The sequence below is a fragment of the Magnolia sinica genome, chromosome 2, assembly GCF_029962835.1.
Source record: "Magnolia sinica isolate HGM2019 chromosome 2, MsV1, whole genome shotgun sequence".
Lineage (NCBI taxonomy): Eukaryota > Viridiplantae > Streptophyta > Magnoliopsida > Magnoliales > Magnoliaceae > Magnolia > Magnolia sinica.
Genome location: NC_080574.1, coordinates 45,187,362 through 45,205,407, shown reverse-complemented (window position 1 = coordinate 45,205,407; position 18,046 = coordinate 45,187,362). Strand labels below are relative to the sequence as shown.

Below are 18,046 nucleotides of genomic sequence, written 5' to 3'. Positions count from 1 at the left end.
CCCTAATAAGTATCATCCCAGGTGAATGCATTTAATTGGCTTTCTTGATCTCCTTGACAGTGGTGGGAGAAGAGTGATTGGACTGGTTACAAAGAGCTAGGTATATTATTCGCTTTAACATTCTTGAAATTATGCAAGTGAATAGCATAAGCATCTGTTTTACAAGGGAGGTATTATTGCCATGCTTGAACCGAGAATATGTACAGTTTGCTCCGCTTTTCAGTTGTAACAAGTTAGGTGGATGGTTCAGTGACTGAGCCTTTCATATGAGGGACCTTGCCGTGGATGCCCCATGCACCAAAAATCTCTCAGGATTGAAAGATTCTGTCCATTGGATTTTCAATTCTTTTCATTTGGATGTTGACTGTTGTTGTATTTCTTTCTTAATTGTCTATTTGCTGAGCACCAATTGGGGCTGGGATCTAACTGTGGTTTTTGGTGCTTGAGTAATCTGTATTGTGGTTGTGGGGCTTCACATCGCAACAACTATTTAAGGTAAAAAAGGAAAATGAGGAAACTGTACATATTCTCGGGTTAGGTTGTATATACCTGTATAGAAAAAGCTCCTGTCTATTTATGTTCTTGTTTCTTAAAGCTGTATGTTTTACTGTACAATGCAACTTCATATGCTTAAGGGATTATTATGACTCTTGATGCTAAGCCCACAGGCAGGTAGAGCCCTGCCCATCTACAAGCAAGCATAGAGGCGACAATGGGTGGGGTCAACCCATGGGTCAATTGGCCCAACCCGCTTCTAAGTGGGATTTATGCTAAGTCGGGTCGTGTTGTGAGTCGGGCTCGGGCAAAAAAAGCAGCCCATTTAGATTAATGGGTTAGGCTCAGGTTTAGGCCAACCCGAACTGACCCACCCATATATTGAATCAATGGGCCGGGCCTAATGACCCGATCCGACCCATAACTTGAAACAAAAGTATCCTAATATACACGTGTAATTCCCTTCTGTGATTGTGTAGATGAGATGAAACATACAAGTGTCATTAAAAAACCCAATCCTGTAAGCGCATAATAGTAAGCTCCATACACATGAAAACTCCATGAATTGTGTAGTAGTCTAATATGGATGTAGGAAAATCCAAGTAGCATAGGAATTAGTTTAATTTCAAAAACAGAAAGCTAATACTACCTAGGGTTTGCTCAGTTAGGGTTTAGGCCAACCTGGGGTTCATGGGATTTGGGGAAAAAGTGAAATTAAGGCTTAGGTTTCTTAATTGGTAAATGGATTTGAGGCTTCGGGTCTTAGCTATAGGGGTTCACATGCGTGGTCGTACGGTCACACATGTGGGTTATTTTGGCTAGTGTTTGGGGTTTCAAGGGTTGGGTTTATACAGGAGGATGTAAAGAGAAAGAAAGGAAGGGATTTTGGGAAAAGGGGAAGTTGAAAAGATGAAAACTTGAAAGAAATACCTCTTTGAATGAGAAAAATAAAGAATATGGAAGATAAGTGGAAGCCTCTCACCTTTGTCGAATAGGAATGGCTTCTCACCAATCCTAATTCCAAATCACATAGAGAATCCTTCAAATCACATGAAGAAAGAAGAAAAATTTTGAATTTTTTTAGAAACAATGGCATGGAGAGAGCTCCACACATCCCCCCTTCTTTTAAAGTCTCAGAAATTCGTTTTTACAAAAAGACGCTCTTAAGAAAGATTTCTTTTAAAAAAACCCTAATATCTAAAAAGTCCTTTAATGCACAAAACAAAATAAAATCGCAAAATAAACTAAATACTAATAAAGAAAGAAATAAAAACTAATACACCCGAGTCCTAAAGTGTCCATGATCGAAGCGGGCCACAATCAAAAGTGGGTAAATAGCTCGATACATGCAATCCAACGGTCCGATCGACATGTGCACTCGATCCAACAGTCCGGAACTCCACAATACACAAACCACGTGCATCTTCCTAGTGTTGGAGTCTTCAAAGATGCACAAACCATGCACGTGAGGTCTTTTATGATGGCTAGGGATGCAATCTGGACCGCGCAAGCCCCATATAACACTCGTCTAGCCACAAAGAAGGCTACGTCGCTATCCTCCTCTGCTGGTACACTCTTTACGGTCTGACATAATTTCAGCTAGGCCCTAGGTAATTTGTAGTATACATCATAGTGGCATGGTTGTTATATTATAAATACTTAACACTAGAAGATTCATAAAAGTTATTGTGTGAATGATGCATGGGGTAGAAAAAGAATGAATAGATGTAATAGTTTATGTTATATTCCTCGACTAACAATGAAAGATCACAAATGTCACAATAAATCTTACGTAATAGCTATGTGCATCAGTACATCGTACATATTATGTATTATGTACATATCTATATGGATGTTCCCATTTCCTAATGTGCACTAGTTTTGCTTTAGGTCTTATACCCTCTCTTATGCCTTTTAAGAACTACATTGTTAAATTGAGGTGGCTTAAATGCTTTGCTTGCTAAACGTCTACCATGCTACTTGAGCATCACTTAGGTCATTATCTATTTGGTAATATCACTGAGTTTAATTTTCCACAGGAGTGGAGAAATCGGGAGAAAATGCTGAAGGAGATTCATGGTGGGAAACATGGCAGGAAGTTCTTCATCAAGATGAATGGAGGTGTGATTTAAATATAAAATTCTCAATTTTGTTATTACTATAAAGCTCTAGGGTCATTTCATTGATATGAGGACCTCTGAAGAATTTTTCATGTCTATGTTGTTTACTCTCATAATAAGTTTGATGGTAATATGAAAATTATTTCCTTTTTATGATGGATATGATTGGTTGATTTGGCAGTAACACGCTGAATTAGTTTGTATGATATAAGTTATAAATGTGAAATGGTCAAATGGATACATAAAGACAATATTTAGTTGAAAATTTTACCGATTTAGACCCAAAACTCCCATATGTTGACAGACCTGATGGATAGTAATGATAACATGTGTGGTCCACTTCACATGGAGATTATGGTTTCTATTGTTTCATTTTATTATTCCTTTTGTTTAGGGATTTTTGTATTTTCACATATAATAAAAGCCCTAATGATGATATGAGGTGAGGTTAAGGACGTCATGATTGTCAAGCCTTCTTTCCTCTTGCTTCCTCTCATATTCTCTCCCTTTCACCTTCTCAATCTAACTCAAGGGACAACATCCTTCTGCAAAATTCTCCGAGCCAAACTAGTAGACTGAAATTAAGAATCCTACCACTTTAAGCTGATATTTTCACATTTGTCAAAACCTCTCGACTCCATAGCAAAAACCCAAAGGGAGAAAAAAAGCACCTTTAGGACTAGGACATGTGATTTACCTGAAATTTCCTTCCAATAATCTCAATTCCTCTCGAGACACTCATGAGCACCTACTAACGCAAACTCTCTTTTGATTCTCAAGTATTTGGTCAAGTTTTTACATTGTATTCCAAACATCATGACACCTGGCAGATTCATGATCCGTGGTATTCCATCTGGATCACATAATTTCTACTCAATCAAAAATTTCTTATGAATTTTTTGCAGCATGTGACATTTTGCATAGTAATTTGCACCATAATGTAGTACGAAGAATGAATTTGTAATCGAACATAGCTCCAGAATCTTCTGTCATTTCGTCATGTCGATGATGATAGCTCCAGAATATTCTATCATTTTGTCATCTTTGTTGTCATCATCATCATCTAAGCCTTATCCCAAACGATGTTTTAAATATTGACAGTATCAGCCGATATATCCCACGATATATCTTGTATCCCACTTGTGTGATACGAAACACACAGGTAGTGCCGATATATCCCACATGTTCGATCTGGTGAGCATTTTCAATTTCTAATCCCTTTTTTTGTTGAAATTATGTTAAGTTGGTGTGAAATGGTGATAAATCCACTGGTTCTTCATGTTTTGCATGAAAAATTATGGAGTTGGAGCTTTAATTTCGATATCCATTGGTTCTTCATCTTCTCCATGTTTTTTTTTTTTCCGAAATTTTCATTTAACCAGCTAGCAATTGAGACTAATCTCGAAATACTTAAAGAGTATTTGATGAAACGATCATCACATATGCTTTTATTTCAAAATTTGAGTGTAGGTGGTCTGATTTGGGGAAGATTGGGGAAAATTCAAAATTTTCCCAATTTCTCCCAAATTGCTTGCAATGTTGCACTCCAATTTGATGAGGGTTGGTGTAGTGATTTGTTAAGTCCTCGTCAATTTTCAGAAAATAAAAATCATCTTTAATTAAAAATTATTAAAATATTATTTTTTTCTCGAAATTTCTCTTCAACCTGTTGTTAATTGAGACTAATTTCAAAGTATTTAGGAGTGTTTGATGAAATGATAACATACATTCTAAATGTTATGCATTCAATTTGAATATAGTTGCATTAGTTCGCTTAGGACTCTATATAAAGGAAACCTATTATGTGCACTTCTTTTTTGAGATGTTATGATTTAAAAGTGTGTATTAAGTTTTTTTTTTTTAACAATCCATGAAGTTCCATTGAAAAATTCAACCATTTCCCCAATGTTTTCCCATGTTTCCCAAAAAGTGTGATAAATTACACAATACCAACGACATATCCCGTGCGATAACCAATATGTATTTGTATCCCAAGGATGCGATACATGACGCGATACTGATATTTCGAACACTGATCCCAACTAGTGATGTCAACATGAGCCTCTATGTTGGCTTGTTTTTTTAGAGCTGGGTAAGGGAAGGTTGTTGTCTATTGGGCAGCCGATCTTAAAACTTTTACTGCTCTTGATTGAATTAGGATACTTGCACGGTCCCATCCACACATCAAGGTTTTAGTAGTTTTATTATTATTATTATTATTATTGGTAGGTAAGTTGGTTTTAAACTCGAGACCTCAATTATTGAGTATCCTGTCTATCTATATTGGCCATTAGGTTGACATGCAAAAATCAACCAATACCTCTAACCATATGATCAATGGCCTATAAAATGGATGGTCAAGATCATTTATATGGAAATTGGTCTAATAAAAAATTTGGGCCATCTGTTCATTGGGGCCTATCATGTATTGCTTATGGTTCTAAAGGACCACTTTTATCAGGAGTCCTACCATTCCATCCATGGCTTGGAAAATGGATGGCTATGAAGAAGAAGGCCAGTGTATGGGTGAATTTGGACCATCCGCTGATGCAGAACATGAAATGTGTGTTGGACTCGGTGGATAGTCTGTTACTCCGAATTGGCCGATTGGACTGTCCATGTGTCCTGATGCATCTAGAGCACTATAACTTTTAGCACATACATGTATGTATGTATAATGTATGTATAATACATGCACACACGTGTATGTGCTCATGGGTTTGTGTGCATGCATGCAAGGGCACCATGTGGGTGTCTGTGGGTGGCAGTTGTGTGCGTGTCTATGTCAGTGTGTACATGCGCTTGTACCTTGGAGATGTAATCTATGACAAATTGGGTTTTTTTTTTTTTTTTAAAATCTTTTGTAAAAATTATGATTCGATACAATCTATGAAAATTTCTTTAGAAATTTCAAGGGCCATTTATAGCAAGATACAGTGGTGGTATGGAGAAGACTACACCTTGCTTAATTTGGTTTTGTAGTTACTGTTATGAAAAGGTTGTTGCATATAAATTTGATTGTCCTCTAAAATATTATCTTTGCTCAACACTAAAAAAATTGAAGTAACTAAAGAAATTTAACCTTTCACCATTAATAAAAGCAAAAAAGAATACTACCTTTCCTTATCATGGCCTCATTTCGAGTTGCAGTAACCTCGCAAGGATAGAGAGGAGTGCACAGAAACAAGCAAAATCAGGAAATGAAAATGCTGGATGGTATGAGAAATGGTGAGGAAATCTTTCAATTAGCTTACTATAACACGCTTCCTACTCACTGGTTTTCTCTCTCGTTTGATTCTTGAAAATGAAATATATAACAATTGCATGTTCGCTTTGCATCCCAGGTGGGAGAAATATGATGCAAAAGGTTGGACAGAGAAAGGGGCACACAAGTATGGTAGATTGAATGAACAGTCATGGTGGGAGAAGTGGGGAGAGCACTACGATGGAAGAGGCTCTGTCCTCAAATGGTTTTCTCTAATTCTCTTGCCTCTTCAAATTTGAACTTGAAAAGATTTGTGTTAAGCTTGGTGTATTGAATTTGGCTTTGTTGGTATCTTAACCGAGGCTAGTAACTCAAACATTCCTACTCTAGCTCAAATTTAGTCTCCAAACCAGTTTCTTTCTTTGACTCAACTCCCATTTTTTCACATCTAGTTTAGCAACCGTATTTATGGATATACTCTTCAACTTCTTTTTTCTCTTTCTTTTCTCAGGACAGATAAATGGGCAGAGACCGAACTAGGAACCAAATGGGGAGACAAATGGGAAGAGAAATTCTTTGCTGGCATTGGTTCCCGTCAAGGGGAGACATGGCATGTATCACCTACTGGAGATCGTATGTCTATTCCCATTGTTTTAAGCTAGTCCTGTTTTAATTATTTGGATCTGACTCCTTATTTTGTTCATTGTCTTGTGTTTCTCTATGCGACTAATGTCATTATTTATCAGTTATTTGGAAGTGCTGTTCTCAATATGCTTGCTCTAAGGAACTGCAAGATTTCAGCACAGTTGTTGGACAAATGAGCAACAAACTATTGTTAAGTGTAGGGCTATCAATGGGCTGGCTTGGCCTGTCGAGCTTTCAGGTCTGGCCTGCCTTGGTGCAGGCTTGGGCTAGAGTATCCAGTGTTGTAAATAGTGGTAGCGTGTTGTATAGCATTCAACCCTCTGTAGCGTATAGCGTAAGCTACACGATACTAATATTTTTTAATTGAAAATTAGGAAAAATATGATAAATAGTAAGAAAAAGCAAAAAAAATATTAAAATGCGTAAAAGGTGATTCTTTTATTTATTTAAATATTAGCATGTTCAAACAAGTTATTAATTATCATTTATCAAAAGCCAATACACATTTGAAGTCATAAACCAAATCAAATAATTATCACATCAACAACTTTCTAAGCAAACCACTTTAATTAATAATTTCTAATTGAAAACTACTAGTCACAACTCACAAGTATGAAAAGAAATAAAAATCCCACAGGTTAAGAGAGTATCAAGTACAATACAGCTGTCATTTATACAACGAGGGGTTTTCGAAAATCCTCTTTTTAAACCTTTTTTCTTTTAAGTTTAGTTTTAAAGGTTTTTTAGTGTGTTTGTTTCACACCAACTTTAATGAAGGATCACCACCATTTTAAGTGAAAGTAAACAAAGAAAGGTTTGTTTTTAACTTTTCTTTTCTTTTCTAAGAGATAAATAAAAATTTCATTAAAAAAAAAAGGTCGCAGCCCAAATATACAGAAGAAACATAATATACAAAGAGAAAAAACTATTGCCAACCCTTCGAGAATTGGGACAAGAAGTTTGAGCCCGATACCCACTCTATTACAAAAAATTTTGCCCTCCTAAAAACATTTATTGCATTTCATTTTTTGGTTTTTGAAGCATTGATCATCCTTTCTAACCATAATGCCCACAAAACTGCTAGCATGCTCTACTTCCATATCCTTTTTCATGTCTTACCAAAACCTCCTCCATTCCAAGTTGAGAGAAAATTTTCTATTGAACCCGAGAGCAGCACCCAGACCACTCCAAAAAGCTGCAAAAACATCTCGCTTGCAAAAGAGTAGTGGAGGAAAATATGTTTCATCGATTCCGCATCCTTATTACAGAGAAGGCATACATTTGGAATAATCATGTTCCTCTTACTAAGATTATCGATTGTTAGCACCTTATTCCTCCCAACCAACCACCAAAAAACTACCACCTTCAATGGGCACCATATCACCATAAATATGATTATTTTAACTTTACATTTTAAACTTCATAATGTGAGTTTTACACCATTTTTAACCAAAAAAAAAAACCATAGCATGCGCTACAAATGCTATGTAGTTGTAGCGTACACTACGCATTTACGCTATTTAGCTACACTACGGTTATGCTATGCTACGTTGCATATGCTACTGGTACGCTACGATTGCTCTTTGAAACACTGGGAGTATAAACCCCGAGAGCCAGACTTGGGCTTAAAATTCAAGCATGTTTCTCAAATGGGTCAAGTTTGGACCATGTAAAACAACCCTTCAACACATCCTGAGTCCAGCCTAATTGGCTAATTAAAGTTTGCAAGGGCAATTTTGTAATATACGTAATATGTAAGATCCTCTTTTACTCATGTTTTTGCTCCATCCCACGCCAACTAGATTTGGTTCGTCATGGGCCCAGGCTAGGCTTGGGCCTAACCAAACCAAACCTCGAGCTAGGTTCGGGCTTATCAATGTTTTAAATTGCGAATAGTGTGTAGCCTAGTGTTCACCCCTTTGAAGCGTGAGGCATAAGCTACATAACGTGTAACGTAAGCTACATGTTACTTCTAGATTTTTAATCAAAGTTGCACTTGGTTGCACTAATTTCATGATATTCACCAAATTAGATTGATTAATAATGAAATTTAATAAAATTTCATGATATTTGGTGCAAGTAAACCCAACCTAAAGTAATAGGAAACGATAACCATTAATTATAAGGGTAAAGAAAGAACAACGAAATTGATTAATATTGTTACTATATTATATTTACTAGAAGCATAAAAAAGTAACTAATTTTTATTGAAAATATAAAAAATGTAATAAATCATTGAAAACATTAATTGACTTTAATGTTTTAAAGAATACATTTGGAGACATCTTTTTAGGGCATGAGCCAAAGAATGAGGCTGATCCAAAGCTCAAGTGGATCCCACCACAGAAAATAGTGGGGACAGAGACGCTCACTGTTGAAACCTTCCTAGGGCCTATTTGAGATCCAACATGTTCATAAGTTCACATAGATATGGATGAAGGGAAAACACAAATATCAGCTTGATTGAAAACTTCTATGGCCCCCAAGAAATTTGTGAGGGTAGGTGTTCAATCCCCACCATTTTCTGTGGTGGGGTCCACTTGAGCTTTAGATCTGCCTCATTCTTTGGCTCGTGCCCTAAAACGATCTCTCCAAATGGATGGACATACAACATGGTGGGGCACACAAAACTTGGTGGTGGTGTTTGATTATTTTTAAAGGGAGAGGATTAGGTGCGGCCCTGGCCTGACCCAAGACGGTGCGACACTTATGTTGGGGCCCACATTGGTATGTTTATTGTATATCCAAGCCGTCCATACATTTTTACAAATCATTTTAGGGCATGATCCCAAAAATGAAGCAGATTCAAATCTCAAGTGGGCCATACTGTAGGAAACAATGGTGATTGCTCATTAAAACTTGTTAATGGGTCACAAAAGTTTTGGATCAACCTGATATTTGTTATTTTCCCTTCATCCACATTTCTGTGACCTTATCAACAGGTTGGATGGCAAACAAATGTTACAGAAACATCACGGATAGCCTTAGCAAGTTTTTCATGGTGGAGGTTCAAATACCACTCTTTCTTAGAGTATGGTCCACCTGAGATTTGGATCTAATTCATTTTTTAGATCATGCCATAGAATGATATGACAAAACGTATGGACGACATGGATATACAATACATTCATCAATGTGGGCCCCATCGTAAGGGTTGCATCATATTTACTGCAGCTGAGTCGCACCAAATCCACTCCCTTAATTAAGGCAGAGAGCAAGAGAGTTATTTGAAACTCTCCTTGTCTTCTCTGTTAAAGCCGCAAACTCGCAAGCCCTCATACCTCATCTCGACACTTCGAATCCGTTAAAATCCCAAAAATCTCTCCTTGATTTCGTCTTCTTCTTTTTTCAAAACCCAACCCAAATCCCCATAAACCTCAACGGAAATCTAGTTTCCTTTCAAAGCAATTCTCTTCAAAGGAAAAAAAAAAGGAGTTCTAGGTTTTCTTCCATGATTCGGGATTGTGAATGGCCCACCAAATGTAGGCAGATCTTGAGTACTAACAAGCTAAGAGAGATTTTTTTTCCTACACACACACACACGAATTTCTGGAATGGCAGAGAGGATTGTCGCCTATGTCATCGAAGATATTGACAACTATCGATAGATATCGACTGATATATGGATCATAAATAAAGAAAAACATGATATCATGCAATTTATCGCCAATAAATTGTGATATCGTTGATATATCGCTCGATATCTGGGATTTTTTTTTTTTTTTTTGGATACTCCTAGGTAGTTTTGTATCGCTGGACCACGATATCGATAATATCGGCCAATAGTATCAATATTGTGAACACTGGTTCATCCTAATCTTGCCTGTTGACACCCATAGTTAAGTGGTCCATGTTGAGATGTGGAGCCACATCTGGACAGGGTCGCTCGACCAGTCGAGTGCCCTGCTTAACCGGTCGAGTAGCCCACTTGACCAGTCGAGGGCTGGCTCGGCTCAAAGTCTAGCGAACATCACTTTTTTGGGTCCGCGGTGCTCGGGCAGTCGAGGTCCTTACTCGACCAGTTGAGGGTCTGCTCGACCAGTCGAGGTTACGCAGATTCGTTTTGCGAATTTGATACGGATTGCAGAAATTTGAGTCGGTTTCGTAGAGGTGCGAAAGGGAAGTTGCCTAAATTATAAATAGGGGTCCTAGGGTTTATTCTAGTGTATGCAAAAGGTATTCTAAGGTGTGGGTAAAGGGTTTTCTCTATACATCTAAAGGGAAAGGGTTAGTATATTGCTTATAATCTCGTTTTTTTCATAGTGGAAGTTTGTGCCCGTGGTTTTTTACCCTTGTTTGGGGTTTTTACACGTATATCTTGTCTTGTGGTTTGTTTGGTATGCTTTGATTCTACTTCTAGATTATATTTCTTTCTGTTTATCGTTTGTGGGTGAGACCAGAGATTGGATCTCGGTTCATTGCGTTGTTGGCGTGCTGCACAACAACTGGTATCAGAGCTATTAGTTTAGTTCAAGTGAGAGCGATGACAGAAGAAGGGAAGACTAGAATTGAGAAGTTTAATGATTCAAACTTTGCCTTCTGGAAGATGCAGATGGAGGATTATCTGTATCAGAAGGACCTCTATATTCCTCTAGGAGGAAAAAAGAAGAAACTAGAGAAGATAACAGATGATGAATGATTTTTATTGGATTGGAAGGCTTTAGGAACGATCCGACTCTCTGTCTAAGAGCGTCGCCTTCAATATATCCAAGGTGAAAAACACAAAAGAATTAATGAAAGCCCTAGCTACGATGTATGAGAAACCTTCAGCATCCAATAAGGTTCATCTCATGAAACAACTATTCAACATGAAGATGTCAGATGTTGGGAGCGTGACTGAACATCTAAACGAGTTCAATATAGTCACGAGCCAGTTGGAATCCGTTGGCATTGTTTTTTAGGACGAGGTCAGGGCGTTATTGATCTTGTCCAGTTTGCCAAAAGAGCTACGAACCGGACGGCTGGGAGTTATGATTGGCTTACCATACGATTATTCCCCGCCGAAGAAAGAGAAGAAGAATAGGACTCTCCTAGCTCTTTCCCACATATACAATTATCAGAACCTGGTGATCCCCGGTTGATTGAACTACCCCAGCCGGGGTAAGTAAGGCCTTTCCGGTGATAAGAAAGATATTGGGCTCTGGCATCTCCCGTGTTTGAATGAGGGGGAAGAGGAAGAGTTCCTTGTATTGGTGGAGATAATACTGGGGCATTCATGAGATACATCTTAAGTTTCTTGAAAGATTCTTGGCACTTGTCGGTCCACTCCGAAAAATCCATGAAACCGTCGTCCCTCCACAGGTTTTCCAAGTCGCCTACTGAATCCAGAGATCCCTATCGCGAGGGGTTTGTGGTTCAATGCTAAATCTATCAGTCGATCCTTCATTCGAGCAAACTCGACTTAAAGTTCAGCAAGCATCAGTTTTTTGGGTCCGCGGTGCTTGTGCTCTATCGGTCAAGGCCCTTGCTTAACCAGTCGAGGGTCCGCTCGACTAGTCGAGGTTACGCAGATTCGTTTTGTGAATTTGATATGGACTGCGGAAATTTGAGTCGGTTTCGCAGAGGTGTGAAAGGGAAGTTGCCTAAACTATAAATAGGGGTCCTAGGGTTTATTTTAGTGTATGCAAAAGGGTATTCTAAGGTGTGGGCAAATGGTTTTCTCTATACATCTAAAGGGAAAAGGTTAGTATGTTGCTTGTAATCTCGTTTTCTTCATAGTGGAAGTTTGCGCCCGTGGTTTTTTACCCTTGTTTGGGGTTTTTCCACGTATATATTGTCCTGTGGTTTGTTTGGTATGCTTTGATTCTACTTCTAGATTATATTTCTTTCTGTTTATCGTTTGTGGGTAAGACTGGAGATTGGATCTCGGTTTACTACGTTGTTGGCGTGCTGCGCAACAGTCCATGACTCTTTAAATAACCTTCTAGGAAAGGATTTTTTGTCATTAGTCTCTATAAATATAATACACACACACACACACACACTGTGTGTGTGTGTGTGTGTGTGTGTGTTGTATTGCTTGTGACTTCAAAGTAGAATGTGTGTGTGTGTGTGTGTGTTTTTCACCTTGGTTCGATGATTCTAAGCTTGTGACTTCAAAGTAGAATGTGTGTGTGTGCGCGCGCGCGCGCAAAGGACTTTGGTTCGATGATTCTAAGCTTGTGACTTCAAAGTAGAACTTTGGTTCGATGATTCTAAGCTTGTGACTTCAAAGTAGAACTTTGGTTCGTTGATTCTAACCATGTGATCCATGGCTTTTAAACAATGGACAGTTCTAACAAATTGGCTCTGTTCAGAAAGGGTTAGGATAATCCAATTTGTGTATTCTTGTACCATGGCTTGCTCCCAATAGTACTATTGAATGAACTGTCCTGATGGGGCATTCCCATGGAGCATTTAAAAGGTTAGGGGACGTTGCTAATGTCCCGCACGTTGGGGATATTCGCAAAACCCATATGTGGGTGTGGGTGTGGGTGTGTGTTGCAAAGGAGGAGATGTTAGCAAAACTCATATGTATGTGTATCGTGAAGGTGGGGATATTAACAAAACCCGTCTGTGCGTGTGTGTGTGCATGCATGCGTGCGTCCATGTGTTTGTTGCAAAATGATACTGTTGTATCCACTACAAATGGTTTAGTTATTTTGTAACTTTGTTAGAACTTTCCATATTCAGTTGCCAATCTTTTGATAAGCTTTCTTATGTGACTCTTAGTTACTATGTTCTTTTCATTGAAGTACTTGTACTTCCTCTTTGTCCAATATATGCTAAAATACTCTTGATCTAATTTAACCTAAATATGTTCATTAAACTTCATCATATCATCGTAGATTTGCCCTGCTATTTGGGATCTGCTACTTATGATTGATTGAGAAAATTCAACAACCAGCTGCCTCCCTAACATCAACCCTTCTTTTTACCAAAAATGGACCGCCTGGCACATCTCTACCAAGAGTTGAGAAATGTTCATTATGTTTTTGAAGAGTAACAATAATGTTATTAATTGTGCTCCAAGAGCCCAAGTACAATCCCAAAAGAAATTACATTTAAATTTGTTTAGGCATCATCTTTGTAATAATGTTGAATCCAAACCCCCTGTTTCTCGTACATGTTCCCTAGAGTTGCTCTAGGATCTGTTCCACCTCCATCCATTCTACTGTCCCTAAGACTATTTTGTTCCATTTGTTCCATATCGACCATATTGCCGCTATGCGTTAGCAATATGAGCTTCCAACTCCAAACTCCCCAAGTGGACTTGGAATTCATGAACAGATGTTCCAGTGTCTCCATGTTTCTTACACACAGAATGCAGGTGTCGGTGATAGCAATATTCTGCTTCTTGCATTTTCAAATTTCAGGATTATATTCCTAAGAACGGACCAACAAAAAGCTACAACCTTGGCTGGGCCAGGATACTTCCAGACAAGTACTGTGAGTCCATATTCCATTCTTTTGGAGTCCCCTGGTAGCAATATGTAGAATGGTTTTACCCAAACCTCCACTCTTTCTATAGTCTACCACCATTCAACCCTTTCTCTAGGCCTCAGGGCACATCTGTTCAAATGTTCTATCAAATGGTTCTTTATATATATATATATATATATATATATATATATATATATATATATATATATATATATATATATATATTGATAGATCATATGGTGTTTTATGAATTCCGGAACAATTCATGGACTGCTAATTTTATCGGTGGCAAGTGACGTTATGCTAGATTGGATTGTTGTATTTATGAAGTGCTTGCTCATTGAAACTCATCATCATCTCCATGATCTTAGCCTTTCTCCCAATAATTTGGTCTGGCTTTTAAATGGTAGATGGCAAAGTTTTATGATCGGTTGCCCACCAAACATCAACCCTCCTCTTTCACCTGGCTCCTGGGCTCTTGGAACCGCCCATGGAAAAGGTTCACAGCTAACCACTGACATGCCAACGCAGGCCCACCATCGTAGACCCCAAGCCCAACTATTACATGCACACAACCCCAAATGACGATCAAGCAAAGGTCATGGTGGGGCAGTTGGCAGGCAAACCTGAGCACGAAGTACGCACACACATGAAAGGTCTTGCTCAGGTAGTTGGCTGCTCGAAAGAGCAGGGAACCCACTGATACATGATTACCAACATAATTCACATGCCAACGTGGTCAGGTTCTGCCTGGCACACCTTAGAGCAACTATTGGGTGCTACCCATAATGACCACTTAAACTCGATAAAGAATAAAAATGTGTAACACCCCCATCACTAAATTTTTATGCTAACACAGGCCCACCAGCGTATACGCCAAGCCCAACTATTACATGCACGCAGCCCCACAGGATGATTAAGCGAAGTTCATAGTGGAGCAGTTGGCAGGCAAACCTAAGCATGAAGTACACACCCACACATGAAAGGTCTTGCTCAAGTGGCTGGCTGCTCAAAAAATCAGGGAACCCACTGGTACATGATTACCAACATTATTGGCTTGCCACCATGGTCAGGTCCTGCCCGGCACAACTTAGCACAACTATTGCGTGCTACTCATAAAGACATACTTGATAAAAATTTAAAATATGTAGAATCCCCATCGAAATGTACAGTTGTGGCCGATGCAGACAAAAATGGTGCCTACATCGGACCATGTAATTATAACAATCACAATGTGGTGGAAAGAAAGGAAGCTTGTTATTTCAGTGCATTAACATGTTAACACAGTGAAGTGTGACTTCACATGCTTCCAAGTTCCAACTACTGCCATGTGGAGATATTGCTTGAAGATGCTGCAATCAAAAGCTTGAAGTTTGCCATGTGAAGATATTGTGTCAAGATACTGCAATCAAAAGTTTCAAGTCCATGTAAAAGTAGATTCTTTGCAATGCAGTTCCACTCTATTAGATCCATTCTCTTACATTAGATCAAATTAAACCCTTTTAATAGAAGGCAAAAGTGCTATTTTTCTATAATGATGACTATAATGTCAGCTCTCTTGTAAATTTGTTACATTTATTAGTTATTTGAAACAATCTTGTTTGTTATGTTCTACTTCCATGATTCATGGCATGGATAATTATCACTAAAAAAGTTATACTTTCTTCTCATTTTCCAGGTTGGTCGAGGACATGGGGTGAAGAACACTTTGGAAATGGGTATGCACTAAAAAAATACTGCAGTGACTCTTTATCTTTGTGGCATGTGCTTTTATGAGATATTATCACTTTGGGAACGAACCAACATGTCCCAGATTACAAATGGAAATTATTTAACTATCCATCCGAATATGAAATCTTGTTAGCTTGTGGGTTCCCATAGCCTTGTAAAATCAAGTTCCAATTTTGTAGGTTTGGTTAGTTTCTGCTGATCCTTATTTGGTAAGCATGCAATGGGTTGCAGCAGACCTGCAGTCTCAAAAAAGAGACCAAATTTCACAAGTTGATCCAGTTATGTACTTGCATAGATTTTTTTCGTAAAGATGTCTCATGTGTGTCTTTGGTGTTTGCTTTCCAATATCCTTTGAAAGTTTTATGATTGGAAATTATTTTGATCTCTGGAAGTACATATTCAGCATAGCATCCACTTACCTGCATTACGGGCTTGTACTTAGTTTTCACCCTATCATATATGTTCATGATCTTTATTAATTGTGAATTGCTTCATGGATATGTTAGGATTGATGCATCTGTTTTCTATGTATCAGGAAAGTACACAAGTATGGTAAAAGCACAACAGGAGAGAGTTGGGATATTGTTGTGGATGAGGAAACCTATTATGAGTAAGATTGCATTCCATTTCATAAATCCAGGACGCATTTGGATGTGTAAGTCAGTGGACTGGATATTTTGGTGGATCAATTGGCTGTCTATTTCTCTGTACATTTGGAGTGGTGCAAAAGGTGGAACTAAATTATGTGGGACTCCACTTCTCTACCATTTCGGCCCCAGAATAGTATCCAAAATGTTTCAAGTTGGCCTCGAAGCATTTTGGATATTGATTTAGGGAGAAAAGAAACCTGCCCCGCCAGATCACTGGGTCATGCAAATACAGCCTCACTTGATCCCGGTGCACAATCTATACTGGGGTAATCTGCACAGCTAGTTTTACATGACAACCAAAAACCACGGCACAGAAATTAGGGTCAAGGTTAACTTTATGGTCTGCCTCTCAAATGCAATAATTAGTTCAGATAAGTGGAACCACCAAATTGAAATTATCTTCCTTAGGGCCTAATAGGTGCCAAAACACCTTTTTGGGCCAAATCCCAAGTTGTTTGTGTGTTTGGATCCACTTTCTCATACCGTCGTCTGATCCCCTGCTCAACAAAATAAGCGCTAAAAAGCCCACTTGCCAAAAACCAATCCAATTGATTTTTGGCGAGTCGGAGAAGTGAAATTGCTGGAAACTCCCTTTTGCAGGATTTGCGTCCAAATGGGCTCTTAGCATTGATACTAAGGGATTGGATTACAATGCAACATAACTGCAATTTGAGGGTTATTTCCTCATTGTGAATTCTAAGATTAAATACAATTTGGTCATTTCATCTCTATTAAACTAATTATTCCAATTTAACTCCAGTTGTTCATCCAAACACTGCCTAAATAACCTAACATGTTCATTAGGTACATCTTTGTAGAATTCTGATTCATTGAAATATTTATGCAACCAAGTTGGTAAAAATCTCAAATTTGTGATTGAAGGGCTGAACCTCATTACGGATGGGCGGACGTAGTAGGGAATTCAAGTCAGCTGCTATCAATCCAGCCACGAGAGAGGCCACCGGGTGTCTACCCAAATCTCGATTTTGGGCCATCTCCACCAACACAAGATGATCCAGATGATCCACCAGACTTGCCCCCATCTTCACAATGAAATGCCACTTGTGTTGTCTTTTTCTTTTTGCCTAGGCCTAGTCACAAATATTTATTATTGAACTCCCATCTTTCTTGTAGCGGAAACTTGTGGACCATTACTTATCAATTTATTCATTCTTTGGAATTTGAACACCACCATTTTATGTCATGTTTATTTGTGCATTGTGTTGATGCCCAGGCCAAAAGTCCTGGTCTGCCGGGCCCACTACTGTTGTTAGATGTTACTGTTGCCCCGTTGCAGGCCCACCTTACACCAGCCACCATGAATTATAGCTGAGAGGCCTCCCTCCAGATCTCACAACATATGCTGCCCATGTAAATTGGGAACTACACAAAAGAAAACATTTCCTGTATGCAATAGAGTGAGAAGCGGCATCTTGAAAGGAGATGTTTTAGGTTGAAATGCCTAACTTGACTTGCTCTATCACTACGTGGGACAAACATGCATCGATCCACCCTCTCCATCCGTCACGTGTGCTGTCATATTTTCACATTGAATTCTAAACTTCAATCTTAAGTCTTTAAGACATGCCACACCACAATAACGTTGTAAAATCATAAATTCATATGGTGTGGGCTGTGTGGATTACATCAGCTTTTCGTGTGCTCTGAATCTCGGGAATCCATTCATCCTGGTGCAGCACTTCAGTCAGATGAGTGGATTAGATGGCATATACACACAAAGTCAGTCTATCTATATCCGTCTAATCATTCAAGGGTTG

The 18,046-nt window shown here is 38.6% G+C and overlaps 1 protein-coding gene across 1 annotated transcript in view; it reads left to right on the top strand.

The window, feature by feature from the left end:
• LOC131237067 (protein EARLY STARVATION 1, chloroplastic) overlaps window positions 1-17,456 on the top strand; it is a 44,243-nt gene extending 26,787 nt beyond the window's left edge. Inside the window, exons 4-11 of the mRNA XM_058234717.1 lie at window positions 61-100; window positions 2,535-2,616; window positions 5,766-5,843; window positions 5,960-6,085; window positions 6,332-6,453; window positions 15,566-15,605; window positions 16,154-16,228; window positions 17,151-17,456. Coding sequence (XP_058090700.1) covers window positions 61-100; window positions 2,535-2,616; window positions 5,766-5,843; window positions 5,960-6,085; window positions 6,332-6,453; window positions 15,566-15,605; window positions 16,154-16,228; window positions 17,151-17,322 — 735 coding nt within the window. The 3' untranslated portion in view covers window positions 17,323-17,456. The remainder of the gene's footprint in view (window positions 1-60; window positions 101-2,534; window positions 2,617-5,765; window positions 5,844-5,959; window positions 6,086-6,331; window positions 6,454-15,565; window positions 15,606-16,153; window positions 16,229-17,150) is intronic.
• Window positions 17,457-18,046: the final 590 nt, after the last annotated feature.